Source organism: Lotus japonicus, chromosome 3, assembly GCF_012489685.1.
Source record: "Lotus japonicus ecotype B-129 chromosome 3, LjGifu_v1.2".
Classification (NCBI taxonomy): Eukaryota; Viridiplantae; Streptophyta; class Magnoliopsida; order Fabales; family Fabaceae; genus Lotus; species Lotus japonicus.
The window spans coordinates 72,502,884-72,524,110 of record NC_080043.1 but is presented as its reverse complement, the minus strand read 5'-3'; the positions used below and the strand labels follow the sequence as shown (position 1 = coordinate 72,524,110).

Below are 21,227 nucleotides of genomic sequence, written 5' to 3'. Positions count from 1 at the left end.
AGCTCATCAAGACCAAAAAGGCACAAGTGGCTTCTAACACCAATGGGCTCTTGCCTGCAAAAGATGAAATTCTCAAGCTGACTGCTAGGAAAACTCTTATAATGGCTGAGTTGTCAAGTGTTGATGCTCGACTGGATGAGCTTCAGAGGGAAATGGCAAGACTCGAGAAGGAGAAAGCAATGCTGATCGAGGAAGGTCCAGCTGTGAATTCCCGGCTGAACACTCTAGCTGCTGAGTGTGCAAATGTGATGTTGTCGTCATCTCAACTCTCTAAGGAGGTTGCAGCGGAGCAACGTGTGAAGCAAAGCTTGGATGCCAGGATTGCTGCTGTCGGGGTTCAACTTGAAGCTTTCAAGTCGAGGATTTAGGACTCATACTTTTTATTCATTGCCTTTGTAGTGGCCATGTGTTTGTATGGCCTTTGTTGCCGATGTTGTAATGCTCCACCCTTATGACTTTGTTTGACAATGAATTTCGTATTGATGATATCGACATGATTTACCTTCTGATTGAATTTTTATTGTCGATTTCTCATTACCTTGTTAAAATATTTCCTGCGTAGTATTTCTGAGTTTCATACCATTTAGCTTGGCATATAATCTAACTTTCCATCTTCCAAACCTCCTTGGAAAATAGAGTAATTTATGACGCTCTTTTACCACGTTCTTATTCAACGACTGAAGAACTTCCTCCACTCACGGTAGTGGCTGACGTGGCTTACCTTGTTTCGTTAACGCTTTGGCAACTGCATGACATGCATTAATGCGGCTACTTGTTACATTCCTATTATAAATAAAGCCGTTTTTTTACCCTTTTCACATCAGTAACTTCTCCTCTCTCCATTCTCATCTTCTTCCTGCTACTAAAACCTTCATCTTTGATTATGGATAGCAGACTTATTCTTCGCTGTATTAGAGACGTGGCTTTCCAACATAACCTTTTTCAAAACCTGTATGAATCTTCTTCCCTCCTTGATGAGCTTTTAGGGCTCATTGATCAACTGCTCCAAAGGCCTATCGTTGCACGCGTTAGGATCCCTCTTCAGGAGTTTCGGGGGCTACTCTTGGAAGCCAAACCTCTGTTTGAAGAATTCAGGGAGCTTTCAGTGATGGTGTTCTTCCAGGAATATCAGATAGATGAGTTGAAGGAGAAATTCAATTTTCTCCAAGCCTCCTTGGGCCAGCAAGACTCGGAAGGTCTCGTTCGACTAACTGTCGAGATATCTGCGGTTTCCCTTGAAGACCTAGTTGCTCGTCAAAAGAAGGCTCGACTTTAGAGCCAGATGGCGGCGCTGGTGGATCGACTGGAACCCATGCAAGCTAGATATGACGGATATAAAGCCAGTCTTCCGTTCTAGGCTTTTAATTCCTTTTGTATCTTGCCATATCTGTAATGTTCTTCTTGATTAATGAATCCAATTTGGCAATTTCGACACTTATCTTTTATTCGATTTTGATTTCATGCAACATTGGTTTGTATGCTTTTAGGTACTTGCCATTTATCGTAACGCATTGACGTTGATTGCTTAATTCTTTAATCACGTAGGCATTATTAGGTAGCACTTTCTCGACTTTAAATGGCCCTTCCCAATTGGGGGCCCATTTTCCGTAGGCCCTATCTTTTTTATCCATTGGGAGAATAACCTTCCATACGTAGTCTCCTGTGACAAAAAATCGATTTCTAACCTTCTTTTTGTATGCTTTAGCTATGCGATCCTTTTGCCTCGTTAAGACGTCTAGCGCCAAGATCCTTTCTTCGTCGAGATTTACTAATTCGTCTAGCATCATATTCCAATAAACTTCACTTGGAATTTCTTCTTGTCTTTGAATTCTGCACGATTGCAAATATACTTCTGCGGGTAGCACGGCTTCTTGGCCGTAGGCCCGTCGAAAAGGTGTTGTTCCTGTCGCTTCCCTTGGTGAATTTCTGTAAGCCCACAGGACTTGGCTTAAAGACTCATGTCAGCTTTTTGGTTTTCGACCCACGTGCTTTTTAATTAAGCTTATTAGAGTTTTATTGGCAGCCTCTACTTGGCCGTTTGCCTGAGCATAGTAGGGGGTCCAGGTTAGAAGCTTGATGCCCCAGGATTCTGCAAAGGCTGTCACTTTGCGTCCAACGAACACTGTGCCTTGGTCCGTGGTGAGTGACTCCGGCAATCCAAAACGATACACAATGTGATTCTGTATGAATTCGATCACCGTGATATTTGGTAAACAAACATCTTCCAAGTTCGACTGGAAAAAGTTTAAGAATTTTGCGAATTAAGGGTTCTTTTGGGAAAACGTCTTGCCAAAGCGCGTGTGAAATTGGGTTTTTCGACAGCCGTGTGTCGAGGGATAAAAAAAAGTAAAGATTCGAAGACAAAACGCAAGACAATCAAAAATGCTTGAAGGTAAAATTCACTAATCGAAAAGCTTTACACAAAGTCAAATTGATAAATTCGACAACAAATCCAACAAAAGCAGTAACAACAACAAATTCGAAAATCTAAGTGCAGGAATCGTAAATGGCTGGTTCGTCAACGTACTCCTACATGATCACGTTAGGCTCGTTGAGTCTCTTTGATGCGGACATGAGAGCTTTTTTAGTGATTTTTAGAGCTGAGTTGGGAACCTCTTTTTTGAATTGGATTCTCCTATTTATAGAGCTTCATGTTCCGCATGTCCTTGGCGGTTTTCTTCCTTTTGGATGGGTTAGTGGGTCTGATTCCTCCCCACGATCTGATGCTTGCCCCGGAAGTTCCCTGCATAGTGGTGGAGATCGTGTTCTTCAACTGCTTCAACCGCTTATCAACCATCGTGGTGAGAAACTGACTCAGTCAATGCTGCACGTGTTAAATGTGTCCGTGTTTGTAGCAACGGTTACCAATGTTCCTTTGTCGAATTCGACTACCTCTTTAACTTGGCGTTTTTTCTTTCCTTTGGTCCATTTTCGACTGCCTCATGCGTTTTGGGCCAAATATCTTGGGCCAACACACATATATTCACAGTTACAAAATTTCTTAAATTTTAATTATTTTCTCTTCCCTTTAAATATGTAACTTGCATTTTGTTAATATTTTTCACCTTCAATATATGTTGCTAATATACTCTCTTTCGCATATACCCATAGTTAAAAAGAAAAAGAAAAAAAGAGTGTAAAGTTTGAATATGAAATTACTTTTTTTAATATGACATTATGTTTCCGTAGATTACATGGTATTTAAAACTGATAGTCTTCAATTCGAGGACCATAATCATTAATCAGTAGCCCCATTATACCCGTGATAGAGGGTAAATAGATAATCTTTATAAGTAATTCAATTTCATTTCATGTAAATGAAGAAAAATATTATAATTAACTTTTTCTTTTAGATATTTTCAAACAAAATTAAGTATCATTTAAAAAAAAGGTCATGAGTTCTTTTTTTTAAGGCTTAATTGCACTTTTCGTCCCTAATGTATCATGTATGTGCGATTTGGGTCCCTAGTTTTTAAAACGAGCAATTTAAGTCCTTGAATTATCAATTTGTGACAATTACGTCCATCTGTTAATTGAACATCCAATTAATAACAGAGTTAGCATACTTGGCGTTCATTAATGACGTCGCGTTGACTCTTTCACCACTAGAATGTCACTGGGGCTGCCAACTCACTAAATAAGAGATTAAATAAAACTAATTAATTAACTAAGTATAATCCTAAAAAATAAATCTGGAATCTAAACCTAAACAGCCCCATCCCCTTCTCTTCATCTTCTTCCGCATCCCCAACCCCACTCTGAATATTTATATTTTGATTCTTGTGTTTTTTATGGAGAATGTTGTGCGGAGGTGCAGGAAGTGCAAAAAGGCTGTATAGAATCAATTATGGGATCTTTTTGTTATTAAATTTGAATATTTGTTTTTTTGACTCTTGTGTGTTTGATTGGGAATGTGGTGCGTACGTTCAGGAACTTTGAAAGTGTTATACAAAATCCATTTTCTGGAAAAAATTATTTGGGGCAAGGGTTAATTTTTTGGAAGAAGAGTGTGGATTTGAGAAGGGTAATGGTGGTTGAAGAAGTGGTCCTGCAAGTTGGTGAGAACACATATTCTGTTGATTCTGGGTTTGTTCACATAACATGGCTCAACTCAAAAGAAGGAAGGAAAATACCCATTTGTGGTTAACAAACTTTTGGCAGCATTTTTAACGTTTTTCATTTTAGCATTTACGAATCTTTAGGCATTTTTTCCTAAAATTGTTTGGGTCTGTTAAGTTTTGATGGGGATTGTTGTGAAGTTTTGATGGGGGATTGAAGAGGGAGAGGGACGGGAAATCGGGAATGGAAGAAGAAGGTGATATGGAAAATAAAAAGGAAAATTGATAAATAATAATAATATTAAATATTAATTGTTGTGCCAACTCAACAATTTCCGTTATGAATTAGACGGTCAATTGACGGAGGGACTTGATTGGCACATAAAAATAATTTAAAGACTTAAATTGCTCGTTTTAAACATTAGGGATCCAAATCGCACATACATGATACATCAGGGACGAAAAATGCAATTAAGCCTTTCTTAATGATTGATCGATAAAAGAAAATTAACCAAACCTATAGTTTTTTTTTAAACTACCAAACCTATAGTTGATTTTCAATCAACTAAATAACCATTTGGTCCTGACAGATTATGGTCAGTAATTTTTTCCCAGTAATCTTCATAATAAAATAGAGTCAATAATTACAATATCTCTTCTATCTTATTTTGACACATTTTTCTGCTGTCTCTCTCACTTCTTTTCACTTTTCTCTATTTCTTTATTTATTATGGTGGAGTTTGAATTAAAGTGTGAATGGATCTTTGTTCCTCATTATATAACACTAACTGACGAAAGGGCTAAATATGACTCCAAGGTGGAAAACTCAATTATTTGCAATTTTAACGCCCCTTCCTTTAATCCACCCCTATACTATTCTTACCCTCAGCTTTACCTATAAAACAACTCCCCGCATCACATTATCTCTTCAACAACCCCACTTACCATCAGTGTAACAAAAGCTAAAGAAGGAATCACAATAAACGACATTTACAAGAATCAAATACTATATTTAACTCATTTTCATAATCCCATAACCAAAATGATCGGCCCCTAATTATTCATAGACCAAGATACCAAGATACCTATTTACTCTTTTAGACCCTCACCACTTCCAAAATATTACTGTTGGAGACAATAATTTAAATTTGCAAATAAATTAACATCAATAGAACCAAACAATAAACAACAAGGAAGTATCATCTCAAAGAAATTAACAAGTCAACAACTTCAAAAAGATCAAGTATGCACCAACAAACTAGGGGATCTTTTGAGTGCGTAAACAAAAAGATCACCCATAAACTTATGTACGTGGCACTGAAATTCTTAAGAAACTTCAACAGACCTGGATAATGAATATGACTCCAGAATCCAGACAGTTTCTATAACGTATTCTTTCAGTTAACGGTCATTCTGGCATTGGTAAGTTCCCAAAAGGTGATTTAGACATCAATGTAACTGTGTACCAGTGTACTTGCTGGACCCTTCTTTTTCCCTTCACTTTCCAGAAACAAACACTTATGTACAAAGCTAATAGCCCATGAACTAGCAATTTGTCACAAATTTACAATTCTCTAATGAGAATTAACATCCTGAAATTTGATTGTAAAATAGTACCCATGAACCTGAACTCACCAATGCTTCAACATGCAGTAAAATCAATGGCCATCTACTGAGGTCTGAAATTCACTCTGATTGTCTGAACTACTATCAGCCTCAGACGGTTGAGCAGACGACTCAGTCTGGTTTGCAGCAGAAGTGTCTGGATTCCAAGAACTTTTGAACTGGATCAGGATCATGGTCATGTTATCACATCCCTCACCACCAGCTGTTGGTGCCAAGCACCTATCAAATACTTTCTCACAAACCACAGAAAGCTTATTCTCCTGCATAGTCATGTTTTATTGTGACAACCAGATTTTGCCATTACAAAAACCTGAATGCTGTATTCAAATTATTTTCATCTGTAAGATAAACCAACGTAACCATAGAAAACATACTGTTTTTAACTGTCCCTGTATAAAGTCCACAAGCTGTTGGCTAGACATGCAATCCCTACATAAGAGTGTATAAATGAGAGGTTACATCATAGTAAATCAATGAGATTACATGATAGTAAATTATTTTTTTGTGAGCGTTTAAGAATAAAGAGGAACATTTGCCTCTTACATGCATTTAATAACCTACCATATCCCATCACAAGCAATTACAAGAAATTCATCATCATCGCAAAGCTCAACCTGTTACAAAGAATATAACAAACTCAAATTGGAGCAAAGAAAACAGGGAACATTATAAAGGGGCACTACACTTTAAGTGATGCCAAAAGAATAAGAGATTCATGTAACATTTTTGTTATCAAATAAACATTTTTTTTATCAGTTTAACATAAACAAAACAGAGACAGCCACTGCATAGCATATAATATACAGAGCAATACTCACTGAAGTTATGTCTGGATCAGCTGTCACAATCTGCTTTTCAGCAGGTAAATACTTGTTTTGCTTGAATTCCATATCTCCTGTAATAACAAAAGATTTATATCTCAACTCAGAAGCACTTGGGACTGGTGTAGGAAAAAAACTAAAAAATTTCAAGAAAATATTGAATTCACACATTTTGCTCTATATTAAGAATGCATAACAAAATACAAATATTACCGATTGCTCTAGCCAAGTTCAAACTTCCGTTGACCCGTCCAACTTGGATGAAACCACCAGCTTTCAGAATCCTGTCTTTCTCAACCTCAAGGTCAGGCTTGTGATCTTTAGACAAATTGTGTGCCTGCAGATAGAGCTTCATTAAATAAAAATGCATACAAAATATTGCTGAGCAGTAGTTATGCCATGCAGTCAAGGCACTGGCTCAAATATCAAATTGACAAAGTTATGTAGCGATGTCAAAATAACCAACTAGTGTCCAAGTATCTTAAAACCCAATCTTCTATATTGTTAAAAATAAAGCATAGTAAATCAAGCAGGTGCAAGTTTATCTGTAATGAATGATCTATCTCGGAATACCAAAAATGGCCTCTGAATTAGCCTCCTTTATCATCACGTAGATGCACATTCATTATATGTACCCTATGGCCCTATACAGCTATACTCCATGCCAACTAAAACTCGAGAAGATTAAAAATTGCAAGATGAGGTGGAAGTACCTGGCCCTTCCTTGATATTACACATCTAGAATCACCAGCATTTGCGACAACAAGTTTGTTTCCTCGGATGACAGCCACACAAGCTGTGCTTCCAGAGTTTGGTCCAGTGAAATCAGAATGGGGCCCCTAATTTACAGCATAATACTTCCTCAGTTCAAAATAAATCTCCATGCAGTAAGGGGATTCTAATAGTGTATGCCCATTGCCCAGTATCAGACTGTATATTTGCAGTTATAACCATTTAATCAGAAAGGAAGTTCTGCCAACTTTACACATAAATCATATTGTCTCCCAAGAGCTTACTTTTAAGGTTCACATGTATTTATAAAGAAGTCTATCACAATAAACAAGCAACATAAATATTGAAATTCAATATAAACGAGCAAAGCATCTCCAAAAGGTTTTAGAAAGTAGCTATTAACAAATGCTGCTTAGTTTGTAAACAGTTCTAGCAAAGACAGTCATGCAAACAACTCATATTGACATCAATATATATACCCTTGAAAGGTCTGAATAATCAATAAATTTATTAAGTGATAATTTACAATTTACAAAATATTCATATTCATAGGCTAGTACTTGAAACCTAATTAATGAAAACCAGAAGGGGGGGGGGGATAAAATTATGTTGAAATGATTACATAGTACATCGGTGATATTTGGTGATGTTTACATAAGAAAAAAGGAAAGAATGAAATGTTTTATCCTAAACAAAGTTTATTCCCCTCAAGCTGGTCAACGGATATCTATAATTTCCATCTTATGAGTAGTTGAAACTTTCTCTGTTTACAAGTCCTTAGCCAGAACATCTGTCAGCTGGTGTCCTGAAAATTACATAAGCAGTTATCAGGCCAGTGCCCAATTTCTCTTTAGTGTAATGTCAGTCTACCTCAATATGTTCTGTCCTGTTATGCTATATCGGGCTGTGTGCAATGCTAATGGCAGAATTATTATCACAAAACTTCCTTCATACTTTATACTAGGCTGTCAAGTAAGATGAAGATCTTCATCCATAGCTCACAAAACCCTTGAGCCAGCTCGAAGTTCTGCTTCTCCACTCGATCTGGCAACTATATTTTGCTGCTTACTTCTCCATGTCACTAAATTTCCACTCAAAAACATATAGTACCCCATGGTGGATAACCTATCAACAATAGACCCCAAATAGTCTGCATATGTAAACCCATCCATAGATGATTTCCCCTCTTTCTGGAATAGTGGACCTCTTCTTGAATTTGCTTTCAAGTACTAAAAGATTCTAGTCGTAAATGTCTTTAACGAGGACCAACGATTTTTCCCATAGGTCTTTTGTACTAATCCTTCACTTTGGGCTCTCACCAAGATCAATGACACATCACCTTTGAGATAAATATATTTTATTAAGGATACACAACCTCTATCACAGAGATGTATTTTAGCTTCTTCAAATCAAACTGAGGTGCTAACTTCTCCCTAAGAATTTGTTTTTCAACCTCATCATCACCTACAATGGTCATATGATCTACATAGACACATAGATGAGAAGAAGTGTGAGTTTGCCTTTGTGGGCATGTTTTATCAAGAGAATACGGCCACCTTGATTCTGCATGTGTAGCTTCAGTCAACCTCACAAACCAAGCATGGAATATTATTCCAATATATTTCTTCCTCTAAGTCTCCATGCAAAAATGCAACTTTAAGGTCGAACTGTTGTAACAATTATAAGAGATTCTTCTTCATCCCAATCTCCATACACAAGTCAATCTCTGTTAGTGTTTTCCCTTCCAAGTGTGGTGTGGACAAACTAGGCCCACTGAAGATAGTTAAGCCCGCCAGGGCAATATACACCATGCAGTACGAAGAGAACATTAGGGTTCAAAACTTGTAATATGATACTTGTTAAAGGACCAGGGAAATTAGGCAACCAAGTATGTGGAAACGGCATCGAAAACAAAAGTCGGCATGGTGACCCATGGGTTACATGCGACGTGAACAAATTACACAGGTGCAGGTATATGGGATGGTTTTTGGTGAAGACACTTTCAGGTCTGGTGAAACTGACATCGGGGTTGACGATCTGATCTGAAATATTTCCAGCGGCAAACGAAGATGGTTAAGCATGGTGAAGTTGTCGAAAAGGTGAAACAAAAGTGCAATGAAGGCACTGAGGATAAATTGGTTGAAAGGAATGTGACCTAGAAATGGACTCAATGAAGGCAACTAAGGCTTAGATATGAAGGCTGATGCAGCAATGAAGACAGCTAGGGTTTTGAAGCAGAAGCAAAATCTCCTGGGTCGGGAGCTCTGGAACCAACTTAAAACATCTGAATAATCAATCATCTTATTAAATGAAAATTTATAATTTACAAGCTCTAACATTTATAGGCTATTAGGCTTGTACGTGAAACATAATTACAATAAGAGAAAATGAAATAAAAATCTGTCCTAATAATTACACAGTACATAAAAAAAAGGAAAGAATGAAATATTCTATCCTAAAATAGTGCTATTTACAGCATACTAACCAGTACAGTTTATTCAAGTTAAATTAGTATTTTCAACACTTTTTTTATAAATAAACGAAAAATAATTAAAATGCCTAGTTACACCAACAAATGTGGTTCACAGCTCATGTTTTAAATGAAACTTTACAAGCTTCCAACATAATTCCATACATTGAAACCTTTCCAACATGGACGTAAAAAAATAGAATAAGTTAGAAAAACAAGCAGCATGGATGCGAGAAAAACAAATTGTGATCTTATTTGTTACCTCCTCAAAAGCCCAATCATCGACACGGTCATTGGCTTCACTACTTCTAGGAGACCATATCAACCCCTCAAGCATACCAGATAACTTTTCCATTTTATCTCCCAAGACTGCCAACTCTCTCCACCCTCTTTGTCCGCGCATCATCTCATCCATTCTGCCTCAATACGAAGGAAAATATATATTAAAGAAAAGACATACTTTTGACAGAATGTCTAAACTCCATATTTCTTCTCCAATATTGGTCACATCTTTAAAGCCTCGGATGCACAAATGATTTTAACCATGAAGGAAATAAATAGAAGTAAAAGATTAACACCAGATTCCATAAAAGTGACTTTCAGTTCAGGCATAACACGTCTAATGGTTTAAGTTTTAACAAGATTCAAGGTCTTCACATGTATCAATATGCATGTCATTTTTAAACTCCTTCATTTTATTTATATTTTAAGTAATTATCAATGAGATCTAGTAAAGTAAAATAAATGAAGAGATAGAAGGAGAACTTTTAAAACTTATAGTAACTCAAGGTAAGGAGGGAAATAAACAGAAGAAAGGACTTTTAAAACTACTATTTGTAACTGCCTAACCCATAACCTCTTAGTTTCCAGTTACTCAGAGAGACCAAGATGTAAAATTTCACCAGGGACATTTAAGCCGTATAAGGTAAATCATTTGTAGCAACAGTTCAACATGTCATACCACGGGCCTAAGGCTGCGTCTAATTAGTTTTTAAAGATGGACGCCTACCTTATTATATTATCCCTTCGCTTCTATTTAAATCCAGCAAGAATAATGAAAATTCAAACAAAAAATAACACCTGAGGAAAGTTTTCTGTAAAGATGTGCCTATATCTCCAGCTATGTAAGCTTCATGCTTAAGCATCTGCTGGTGTAGATACTTAGCACAGAATTTAGAAACTGCTTTGCCTGCAAATCAGGGAGACCATATAGAGGATTACAAAACTAGATGTTAATATGCTATATATGTCATCACTACAATTTTGAAATAATTCAAGACTTAGAAACATTCCAAAGTCCTCAAGTGAGCTATAAATGTTATCAATACTAGAGTCTGGACGGGCTAATAGTAAATATATATATACACACACATACATTCCTCTCTCTTACCTCTAAATATGATATCAGATGACTCTAACAAGATATACTGTGCCAAATAAAGCTACTGATATCTTGTTTGTTAAAAATGAAAATATATTGGACTTGTGAACCACTTATAACTTACTGCAAGCAATATATCATCAGGAACTTTTGTTAAAAAAGGGAGGGGAAAAAGACTAAATCTTAAGCAGTATTTTATGTCCTGTGACAAGTTTGAAAGAATTGCAATTCATATAATGCTGTTACTCAAACTAGAAGTGACATTTGGTTAAGGGAAACAAAGCAGATAAGGTCACCAAAAAGAAAATGAAGACCCGATCAGTAACACAAAAAATTAACTGCATTTTAAATGGTAAAAAGCCACCAATATTAAGGTGGGTTCGAAAGGAAACTTCAAATGAAAGAACCAAGTTACAAACATATCAAACATTTGAAACCCCTAATTCAATGCACTCAGCTTTCTAGTAATGAAATAAATCTCCTTATTAATTGTTTACAGAGACAATTCCAATGATAACATACAGATATAAATAAATTTAAATGATAAACAATTAAACAAATCAACAAAAAATCATTTACTTGCTGTTTTACAGAATGAGCATGGACACATTGAAAAAATATTTTAACACGAAGAGCTGATACTAACCTCCATGGCCATCATAAACAGCAAAGTAAGATGTAGATTCATCCAAACATGGTAAAGCTGCATGCTGGCAAATAATATACAAGAATTAAAACTCATATACACCATGAATAGATTGTGATACGATCATGAGCAACGGAAGTACGAAACAATCAAGGTACACCAAGAATGAGGCATCTAAACCATATATATGACCTCATGAGTTAAATGTACTAGAGGAGGGCAATTTACCCTACTGACAATTTGAAAATTGATTAGTTATATACTAACCACTAACCCGTACTACATCAATAGTTGACTGAAATAAATTTCATTAAAGAACTACAAATAAGTGATGCCATTGCTCTCTTCATTGTAGCAGATTAACAATGAAAAGTTTTTTTCAACATAAGATAAGATACTGCTCCTTATACAACTTTCTCAGTCAATTTTGCAGATAATAAAATTAACTTATCACTCACTGTCACATCAATATGTTAAACTACCTTATGATTGCTTTTAAACAGGATCCGACGACGGAACGCATCAAGAAGCAGTAAGCAAGTTACTTATAATTAAATGGAATCATATGAAGCAAAAGAAAAGAGTAGTTACAGCATCTTCCATGGAAGCACGCCAGCCCTGCATGGAAGACAAACCATAGCGAAGCCTGTCATTCTCACCATCGTCAGAGGCCTTCTCGGTTTTGGGGGAGCTTAGATAAATCCCCATCTCAACTGCAATTACACAAAACGAGAAATCAGCAACGAATTACACAAGAAGAAATATATACGAGTCAAATCAAATCACATGAAAATCCAACGCATCAAGATGAGTCAGAACGAAAAGCAAGAAAAATATACGAGTGAATCTTGAAATTGAATGCTCTAGTACTTGAAAACAATGAGGATCAGGAAGAAGAAGAAGAAGAAGAAGATGTAAATCTAAATCGAAGAAATCCAAGAGTTGAAATCACAATAAGAAAGAGGAACGAACTAGGGTTTGATGGAACACTCGTACAGTGAAATCGGAAAGGGAGAGAGCGAGAGTGAGCGTGAGACAGAGAGAGAGAGAGAGAGCGCGATGATTGTGATTTGTGTGGAAGGGAAGAAATGGAAAGGATGCTTTCTCAGAAGGAAAGGTGGTTTTTTTGTTATACCAGTGGCTCACGCGCCTCTCATGTTACCACCTATTTGTTTTTTTCATTTTTTAACTATAACTATCATTATTTTTAGATTTTAGTGAGTGTTGTTATTAGGCTTAATCCAGTTTTTGGTCCCAACCTTTGACATAAATATGGCTTTAGTCCCTCGTCGGAGTAAAGGTGGGGATTGGTCCCCAGTTTTTGGCAAAGTGATTGGTTTCGGTCATTTCGGCCGATTGAGTCAGCGCCGGAGCTCCGAGAAGCTCATGTGGCATTGCCACGTCATTTAATGAGCTTAATGGTTTTTTTTTCTTTTTCATTTAAAAAAATAATATTAAAACATCATTAACCCTCACTATTAATCTTTAACTCTCACTAATTAACTTCCTTCTTAATTAATTAAAATAAACTATCTATCTTCTTATGATGTGAGGATTTTCACCTTTTCTTCACCAGATTCATATTGCAAATGCTAATAAGATTTCAAATAAATTAACCCACTGATCTAGACCCAAACGATGAAGCCACATTTTCTTTCCCTTTTCATCCTTTTACAATCCAAGGTGGAAGATCCATTTTAAGCAGGAGCTGCAACCTTTTCCTGTTCCTTCTTAGCAGTTTTCAAGGGCTTTTAGTCCAATACGATTGGAGGTTTCTCAATTCCTTGAATATCAGTTATCCTTAACTTTGTCAATTCCTTGAATATCAGTGTATATGAGCTCACACTCTTTGACAACAGCATGACCAGCTGCATCTGGAACTATGGGTCTGCCAATAATTGTCTGAGTAGCAGATCCAAGTAGGGATTTGGGTTTGGCACCCCACCCTTTAGGCTACGCGCCCCAGCCTTTTTTTTATTCCAAAATTACCCATCGGTAAATGATTTGCCGATGTCAAAATACCAATCGGTAAATCATTTCCCGTTATTGTTCCTCAGTATGAACACCTTTATCCCATTGCCCAGAACACGAAGAACAATATCGGTTAATCATTAACCGATTCGTATATTGATATCGGTATATCATTTACCGATTGGTAATCTGGCAGTTTGATCACCTTTTCACCATTACTCCTCCCTCCACCAACCCCTCCACCATTACTCCTCCCTCCAACAACCCCCCACCAGCCCCCCATAACTCGCCCAAACTACCTTATTCTACCATTACTCCACTCCTCCCTCACATTTCACCTTCCCACCACCACCACCATCTCCACATTTCCACCACCACCACCACCAACACCACCACCACCAAGGGAAAGCTTTTAACTTCTGGTAAGTGGTGTTAGCTTTGGTACTTTATTTATAGTTAGTTTAAGTAGTTAGTTGTTAGTTTAAGTAGTTAGTTTAGTTAGTTAAGTTGGTAACTTAGGCTGCTGTATCGTGAACTGAATCGGTAAATGATTTTCCGTTAATGTATCGGATTATGATATTCCGTTATAGGACCGGAATTTTATTTACCGTTATAGGGTCGGTTATTGATTTACCGTTTTTGTTCCAGGGATGACAGAGTCCTTTTTTTTTGGTGAATCACAATTGATACATGCTGCTGGATTGGAAAATGATAATCCAGAGGAGCAACCATCACTAGCTGAACCTCCGATTATATCTATAGATGTCTCTCATTTGTATCATACTGATCAGGTACTCATTGCACAAATTTTTGCATGCTTTGTTTGCTTTGTTTATGCCTTGTTTTATGCCTTATGCCTTGTTTATCCTGAAACAGCGTTTTCCTTTGAAAGATGATCTTATGAAATGGGTTCGCGACATTTCTATGGCAAATAATTTTGTTTTGGTGACAACAAAGTCTGATAGTGGTGCGAAGGGAAGAAAAGAATATGTCATTCTGGGGTGTGAGAAGCATGGTGCGTATATTCCCTACAGAGAACCGGATCTTGTTGAAGGAACGTCAACACAAAAGACAGGTTGTCCTTTTAGGCTAAAAGGACGACGTACGAAAGATGATAAAGGTTGGTGGTTGAAGGTGATGGACGGTAGACACATCCATCTCGCAGCTGAGTCACTACTTGGCCACAATTACGCTGGTAAACTGAATAGTGAGGCGAAGGAGGACGTGATAAATCAGGCTAAGACTTGGGTTCCACCTAGAAAGATGTTGGCGTCCTTGAAGGAAAAAGATCCTTCAAACTTGACTACCATCCAACAAATTTATGGTGTTTGCAAGCGGTTCAGACAATCTGTTCGTGGGTCACTGACAGAGATACAATACTTGCTGAAGAAGTTGGACGGTGAGAAGTATGTTCACTTCGAACGAAATGAACCCGGATCGGAAGTGATTAGAGATATATTTTGGGCTCATCCGAATGCCGTCAAACTTTTCAACACATTCCCATATGTAGTGATCATGGATTGCACATACAAGACCAGCAAATACAAACTACCCTTGCTCGAGATTGTTGGCCTGACCTCCACGGATAAAACATACTCAATAGCATTCTGTTACATTGGCAGTGAGACCACAGATGACTACATTTGGGCATTGGAGTGTATGAAGTCTCTGATTTCCGACCAATCCAGGTTGCCTAGAGTGATTGTGACGGACAGAGATCTTGCCTTATTGAGTGCTGCTTCACAAAGCCTTCCCACCACCACCCATTTACTATGCTTGTGGCACATCAACAAGTGTGTTTTGGCAAAGTGCAAAGAGTATGTTGGCACGGATGATTTTGCTCAAGAGGTTATGGACAAGTGGGCCGAATTGGTAGATGCTCCAACAGTTCCAGAATTTGAAGCTCATTGGATTGAATTGTTTAACATGTGCAAGCATAAACACAAGTTGAAATTTGCCACTTATTGTTCTACTACATGGTTGGTCCACAAGCAGAAATTTGCCAAGGCATGGACAAATCATGTGATGCATTTTGGAACAACAACAAGTAGCAGGTACAAAAATTATGTTATGACTTGTTATATGTATTTCATTTCATAGATTATTACAGTATTAATTCTTACATGTGCGTTGTTGGTTTGCAGGGCTGAAGGTGCACATGCCAGCTTGAAGTTGATGTTGCGGAACAGTAAGGGTGACCTGGCCACATCATGGGATGCGTCGCATAGTTTGACCACCAATCGTCACACTGAGATAGTAGCATCGTTTGAGCGCAGTATGAATAAAATTGATCACCTTTTCAAGACCCCTTTCTACACAAATATTAGGGGATTTGTGTCAATCAAATGCCTGAAACTCATTGATGCTGAATTGACAAGAATGCGAGCCTGCGGCGGCAGATGCGATTGCTTATTGAGAGAGACTCATGGACTACCTTGCGGTTGTCAACTTGCAGGTTACCGGTCAACCACTCTCCTGTCAACTACTTCAAATTATTTATATTTGTGATTCAATGTAACATGTATGTGAACTTGCAGATTATGAGAGGATTCCGTACGAGGCCATTCATCCATTCTGGAAGAGCCTAAGTTGGGAGCATGTACCTGTTGCAGATACTGGCAGCTCAGATATTTGCGGACTAAACCATGGAGAGATGCACCCAGAAGTTGAGGCACTGACACGTTATTTCCATTCTTTGGATACTGGAGAGCAGAGTATGGTAAGGAGGAAGCTTCAGGCGATATATTGTCCTGAAATGAGTACACTATGTACTCCTGAGCTTCGGATAAAGTCCAACCGCACTGCTAAGTTGAAGAAGAGCAAACAACCCAAGGGTCAAGCAATAGGATCCTTGACTCGTGATCCTTCAGCGTTTGAACTTACTGACAAGAAGATTAAAGAGGAAAAGAAGTCTTCACAACCAGCAAAGAGGAAGAAGCGTGTGAAGAAGTCTGATACAAGCCATTTCATGTGTAACTTTCTAGCCTTTCTCCATCCATATATTGACACAGTTACAGATGTTGAGGATGATGGTAACTGTGGCTATAGATCCATTGCTGCATTACTGGGGCATTCCGCCGGTCAGGACGGTTGGCCTTGGGTTAGGGCTTCATTGATACAAGAACTTGAGACCAATGTGTTAATGTATAATAGGATGTGGGGCACAGATGTTGTTTATGGCTTATATGATCGTCTCACTCTTCCTATTGGTGACCCGGCCACCCCTGACAAATGGTTTCAACTGCCAGAGATGGGATACCTTGTTGCCACAAAGTACCAATTGGTTCTCGTATCCTTATCCTCTATGGGTTGTAACACATACTTTCCACTGATATGAGCCGGCCCACGAGATGAGCATACTGTTATAGCTATTGGACATGTGATAAATCACTGGGTACATGTATATTTTGACCAAATACACTAATATTTTAGTTGCCTACTAGCTTGTCGATTAATTTTTGTATGTGGAAGTTATCTAATTTTATGGTTATTCTCTAAAATGCAGCTCCAATTAACTCCTGGACATCCTATGCCGACTATTGCTCCCCAGTGGGATTGGCACGCTGATCTTGCCTCCAAATACTGGCGCAACCTATATGGTCCACATTTAGGCATGTATGATGCACAATTCCAAGCTTGGCTTGGTGCTTTTAGTGGTCATGCGGACTATGTTGACATCACCACAGATTGAATGTTCTTGTATTGTGTAATATTAATTTGTAAACTCTCTGTAATTTGGTAGAATGTGGCCCTTATCACAGGTTGTTGTTAATGATGAAAATCTAGACATCATCGTAGATTGGCAGGTTCATGCGTGTACTTTTGGTAATGTTAATTTGATGTACTTTTGTCATTTTCATTTTCATTACCCTCCACCACCAACCCTGACATTACTCTCAACCACCAGCCCCAACCACTCTTCTACCATCCACCAGTACACCTTAAATGTTTTGACCGCACTCCTGAGCTATAAATATCTGTTGTGTCTTGCCTATTCTTCTTACTCTTCATTCCTCATCTTCCTGTCTATTGTGTCTTGCCTCTTCTTCTTACTCCTCATTCTACACAATGGAACAAGACTCAAATCCATTCCTCCGCCATTGCAAAGGTCAAAGCAACAACTCTGGCAGCTCTCGTCCTCTCATTCCTGGCCCGGCTGGCGCCATCCAGGCTGCCATGTATGCCCGTAGATCCACCCCTAACACACCACTCATTCCGACCCAGGAAATCGTGAGGCGTGTGCTAGATCATGGATCAACCGAAACCGATCCTGATTTCAACTCACATGCTTGGCGATCAGCCCTGCAAGAGTGGGGAATAGCCACTCCGCTGGGCTCTCTGACAGCGAACGTTGAGAGGGTGGAGAATGTTGTTGCTGTTATCAAATCTTGCACTCCCAATGGGTTTGGAGATGCGAAAGTTACCCTCAAGGTATGTCTTGTCCTTGCTTTTGTAAGACCTTGTTTTTGGTCCCCCTTGACTTACCGTTCTTATTTACTTCTCAAACGATTTCAAAAATTTAGGACCCGACGGGTGCTGTTGATGCTAGCATCCGCCGCAAGGCCTTTACTCACAGTGAATTTGCGAATGACATAACTGTTGGATCTGTTCTCGTTCTCCAAAAGGTCTGAAACCTAAACATGAAACTTGCTTCTTTTTTTGGACAGTTAAGCATGGTTTAATTAAAGTATACATTTCACTTGCAGGTTGCTGTGTTTGCACCTAGAGGAACTGTTTGTTATCTTAATATAACATTGCCCAACCTAGTGAAGGTATTCCCAAAATATTGCGGACCCTATGACTTCATCGATATCACAGAGGAATAATTTTGTTTTCGGTGTTGCTTATGTTTAATTTGGTTGTGAAACCGTTTAACTTATTGTCATGGATTACTACATGCTTTGAATTATTTATATGTTGTCGTTGTTTCTGTTTTTTTCATTATAAGAGTCATAATATTAAGACTAAAAATATAACACATGTAAATAAAACGAGGCAAGAGTCATAACATAACATAAAAAGTCCTAACATATACATAATAATGGATCCCACATAACAAGTGTAATCAAATCACTCTCCCCGACCCCGCCCCCTGCGACCTCTGGGTCCACGAGCTCGACCTCCACGAACACCCTCTCCAGGATCACCCTCTCCACGAGCTCTGCCTCCACGAGCTCCGCCTCCACGGGGTCTGCCTCCACGAGCTCTGCCTCCACGAGCTCTGCCTCCCGCAGATGCGGCTCCTCGAATAGCAGAAAAGGCAACTCCTTGTGTACCAACGAAGGAACTCCGTCGAAAGAGATCGAGCGCCCTCTCCGTGAGGATTCGGGGCTGTGTCCCTGGAGCAAGAGCACCTGGCACCTCCAGGGACTGCTCCAACAACTCCACACCCCTACGTATGGCAGACTGCATAAAAATAATATACAAAAATAATTTCATTAACAAAAATCACAATTGAATGAATAAAAATAATATACAAGTTTAGAATCCAAACTTACCACGGCACTAAGCTCCTCCCTCCTATCCTCAGGGATGATGAACACATGGGACACTCTGCTATACCACCTCATGTAACCCTCCACCGCCTCTCCCGGATATGTAGCAGGTATCCCCTAAGGGCGGAGGTGCGGCTCAAACTCAGCATAGGCAGCATATGTGGTCTCAGCAAGGGACCCCGTCGTCTGGATCTCAGAGGGGTGTCGAGGGATGTCATGTATGAAGCCAAGCTGGCGCATAACCCGCTCTGGTAGATGTCGGCTCACAGACCGGCCGTAAGGTGTCCTGATGTAGCCGGAATAGAGGGTCCTGGGATCCCGCGGTCGAACATCTCGATGGTCTTCAAAAGGGGTCCATGTGATATCATCCACTGTAAGCTCATCGAGTCTGGAATGCGCGATCCGAGACGTGGACCACCGTTGCGCCCTAGGCTGGTCCTATGTGTAGCCGGGGACCTCCGTCCTGATAATGACGCTGCTGGATATGTACTCATACGCCCATGACAGCACGAGGGAGGTGAACCCACCGATCTGCGCTGTCTTCCTGCGGGAAGCACGACTCAGTTGTTCGTACAACGATGCCAGCGCAATCGCACCCCACGCGTACTCCGACACGCGACCGAGGTCCTCAAGCATCCCGATCCAGTAGACAGTAGTGTGGTAACCACCACTCTTGCTGGCAAAGAGGGTGGCACCAAGCTGGTTCACCAGCCAGATCCTAGCAGCATCCTCATAGCGTCCCTCTACAATGAAATGAATTAAGTTAACAGTTATTAATAATACGCTAAAAATAAATACAACTTAATAAAGTAATGATTAAGACATACCATCCATAGCAGACGTGTACATGGTCTTCAGAGTAATGAACCGAATGTTCTGGCCACCCGCCGCCTCAAACTCAGCCAGATAATCAGCAACAGATCCTCCCAGGAGCTGGGCGCAGAGCGCTGCAACCTCATCTCGCTCCCCTCTGCCCGGAGTGTAGAACCTCGACCCTGTGGGAAGATGGAGAATAGCCGACACATCGTCCAGGGTGATAGTCATCTCCCCGAACGGCATGTGGAAGCTACTCGTCTCCTCATGCCATCTCTCAACAAGGGCCAGTATGACAACTGGGTCTGTCTCCGGTAACCCGCACCAAGGCAGGTGATACAAACCTGTCTGCTGCAGCAGCTGTCGCACATGTGTGTGGGCCTCTGAATCGCCATCACAGGGGAGGTTCCATACCTTCCCCCCAACAGTGGCCACCCTCAATGTCCGACGGTCCACGTACCGCGGGTCTGTGCGAAGAAGTGCCTGCCACGTCCAAGGAGCCTTGTGGTCAGGATAATGCGCAAGAAGCGACAGATCCTCAGGCCCCCCGGGAAACGGTGCCACCCTCTGGATGAGGTCGTCATCCGCACCGCCCTCTGGCACCACATCTGGCACAACATCAGCAGCATCAATCTCCTCCTGCAGAATAAGAGGCTCCTCCTCCTCACCACTAAGCTCAGAAGAAGAAGAAGACTCCTCGCCACTAGGCTCAGAAGAAGATGTCTCCTGATGAGGTAACTCAGCCATCGGAGACAACGGAGTAGGATCCAGCTCAGCCGCATCCCTAGTAGCAGACGGAGCGGGGGTAGCTGAAGGAGCCCCGACCGAAGTAGCAGATGGAGCCGGAGTAGCTAACGGAGCCTCGACCGGAGTAGCAGATGGGGATGGAGACGGAGCTGAAGCCTCTACCGCCTGAGTGGCTGCAATATGGTCGCCGCGCCTGGTAGAAGCATGCAAGCGCTCGTGTCGATCCGCTGGATCCTCACTAGTAGAAGCATGTCGTGACCTCTTCCTCCCGCCCTTCATTCTCGCTATCTGTGCAAAACAAACAAATTTAACAATACTTGTCATAATAAGTAAAGCATTTTCACATATGAGCATATCATTTGAGTCATTTTTTTACTTAATCAGGAAATTTCCAATCAATCGTTTTGCAACTAACCATATGAAAAGGAAAATATAGAGAATTAGTTGTTAGTTTGCATGTGAATGTG

The 21,227-nt window shown here is 39.7% G+C and overlaps 3 protein-coding genes and 1 long non-coding RNA gene across 6 annotated transcripts; 1 reads left to right on the top strand and 3 right to left on the bottom strand.

Moving 5' to 3' along the window:
* Positions 1-5,199: 5,199 nt before the first annotated feature.
* Positions 5,200-12,888, bottom strand: LOC130745713 (probable protein phosphatase 2C 60). 3 transcript variants are annotated; one of them, XM_057598080.1, is made up of 11 exons: positions 12,731-12,888; positions 12,326-12,447; positions 11,735-11,798; positions 10,788-10,896; positions 9,970-10,123; positions 7,219-7,344; positions 6,719-6,842; positions 6,503-6,579; positions 6,246-6,298; positions 6,059-6,113; positions 5,200-5,944 (listed from the first exon to the last, which is right to left on the bottom strand). In XM_057598080.1, exons 2-11 carry the CDS (start codon positions 12,440-12,442, stop codon positions 5,717-5,719), a joined length of 1,107 nt encoding a protein of 368 aa, XP_057454063.1. In that variant the 5' UTR covers positions 12,443-12,447; positions 12,731-12,888; the 3' UTR covers positions 5,200-5,716. The 3 variants fall into 3 exon arrangements, with proteins under 3 accessions (XP_057454063.1, XP_057454064.1, XP_057454065.1); XM_057598081.1 differs by having other exon boundaries at positions 12,707-12,865; XM_057598082.1 differs by lacking the exons at positions 5,200-5,944; positions 6,059-6,113 and having other exon boundaries at positions 6,242-6,298.
* Positions 7,727-9,963, bottom strand: LOC130745714 (uncharacterized). Its single transcript, XR_009021849.1, has 2 exons — positions 9,393-9,963; positions 7,727-9,279 (listed from the first exon to the last, which is right to left on the bottom strand). It is a non-coding gene; the product is annotated as an uncharacterized LOC130745714 (long non-coding RNA).
* Positions 12,889-15,804: 2,916 nt separating the features above from the next.
* On the top strand, positions 15,805-18,336 carry LOC130744673 (uncharacterized). The gene is made up of 5 exons (XM_057596839.1): positions 15,805-16,160; positions 16,243-16,994; positions 17,211-17,320; positions 17,448-17,511; positions 18,229-18,336. Exons 1-5 carry the CDS (start codon positions 15,881-15,883, stop codon positions 18,334-18,336), a joined length of 1,314 nt encoding a protein of 437 aa, XP_057452822.1. The 5' UTR covers positions 15,805-15,880.
* Positions 18,337-18,775: 439 nt separating this feature from the next.
* LOC130744672 (uncharacterized) lies at positions 18,776-19,309 on the bottom strand. Its single transcript, XM_057596838.1, has 2 exons — positions 19,204-19,309; positions 18,776-19,111 (listed from the first exon to the last, which is right to left on the bottom strand). Exons 1-2 carry the CDS (start codon positions 19,273-19,275, stop codon positions 18,776-18,778), a joined length of 408 nt encoding a protein of 135 aa, XP_057452821.1. The 5' UTR covers positions 19,276-19,309.
* Between the last annotated feature and the right edge of the window lie 1,918 nt (positions 19,310-21,227).

Excerpts from the sequence above, each read along its gene's own strand:
- LOC130744672 (XM_057596838.1), bottom strand. The coding sequence starts at position 19,275 with ATGAGGTGGTATAGCAGAGTGTCCCATGTGTTCATCATCCCTGAGGAT. Across the intron at positions 19,112-19,203 it reads GGGAGGAGCTTAGTGCCGTG|TCTGCCATACGTAGGGGTGT; the intron begins GTAAGTTTGGAT and ends ATTTTTATGCAG.
- LOC130744673 (XM_057596839.1), top strand. The coding sequence starts at position 15,881 with ATGTTGCGGAACAGTAAGGGTGACCTGGCCACATCATGGGATGCGTCG. Across the intron at positions 17,321-17,447 it reads TATGGTCCACATTTAGGCAT|AATGTGGCCCTTATCACAGG; the intron begins GTATGATGCACA and ends GTAATTTGGTAG. Across the intron at positions 17,512-18,228 it reads ACATCATCGTAGATTGGCAG|GACCCGACGGGTGCTGTTGA; the intron begins GTTCATGCGTGT and ends TCAAAAATTTAG.
- LOC130745713 (XM_057598080.1), bottom strand. The coding sequence starts at position 12,442 with ATGGGGATTTATCTAAGCTCCCCCAAAACCGAGAAGGCCTCTGACGAT. Across the intron at positions 11,799-12,325 it reads GTGCTTCCATGGAAGATGCT|CATGCAGCTTTACCATGTTT; the intron begins GTAACTACTCTT and ends ATTATTTGCCAG. Across the intron at positions 10,897-11,734 it reads TGTTTATGATGGCCATGGAG|GCAAAGCAGTTTCTAAATTC; the intron begins GTTAGTATCAGC and ends CCTGATTTGCAG.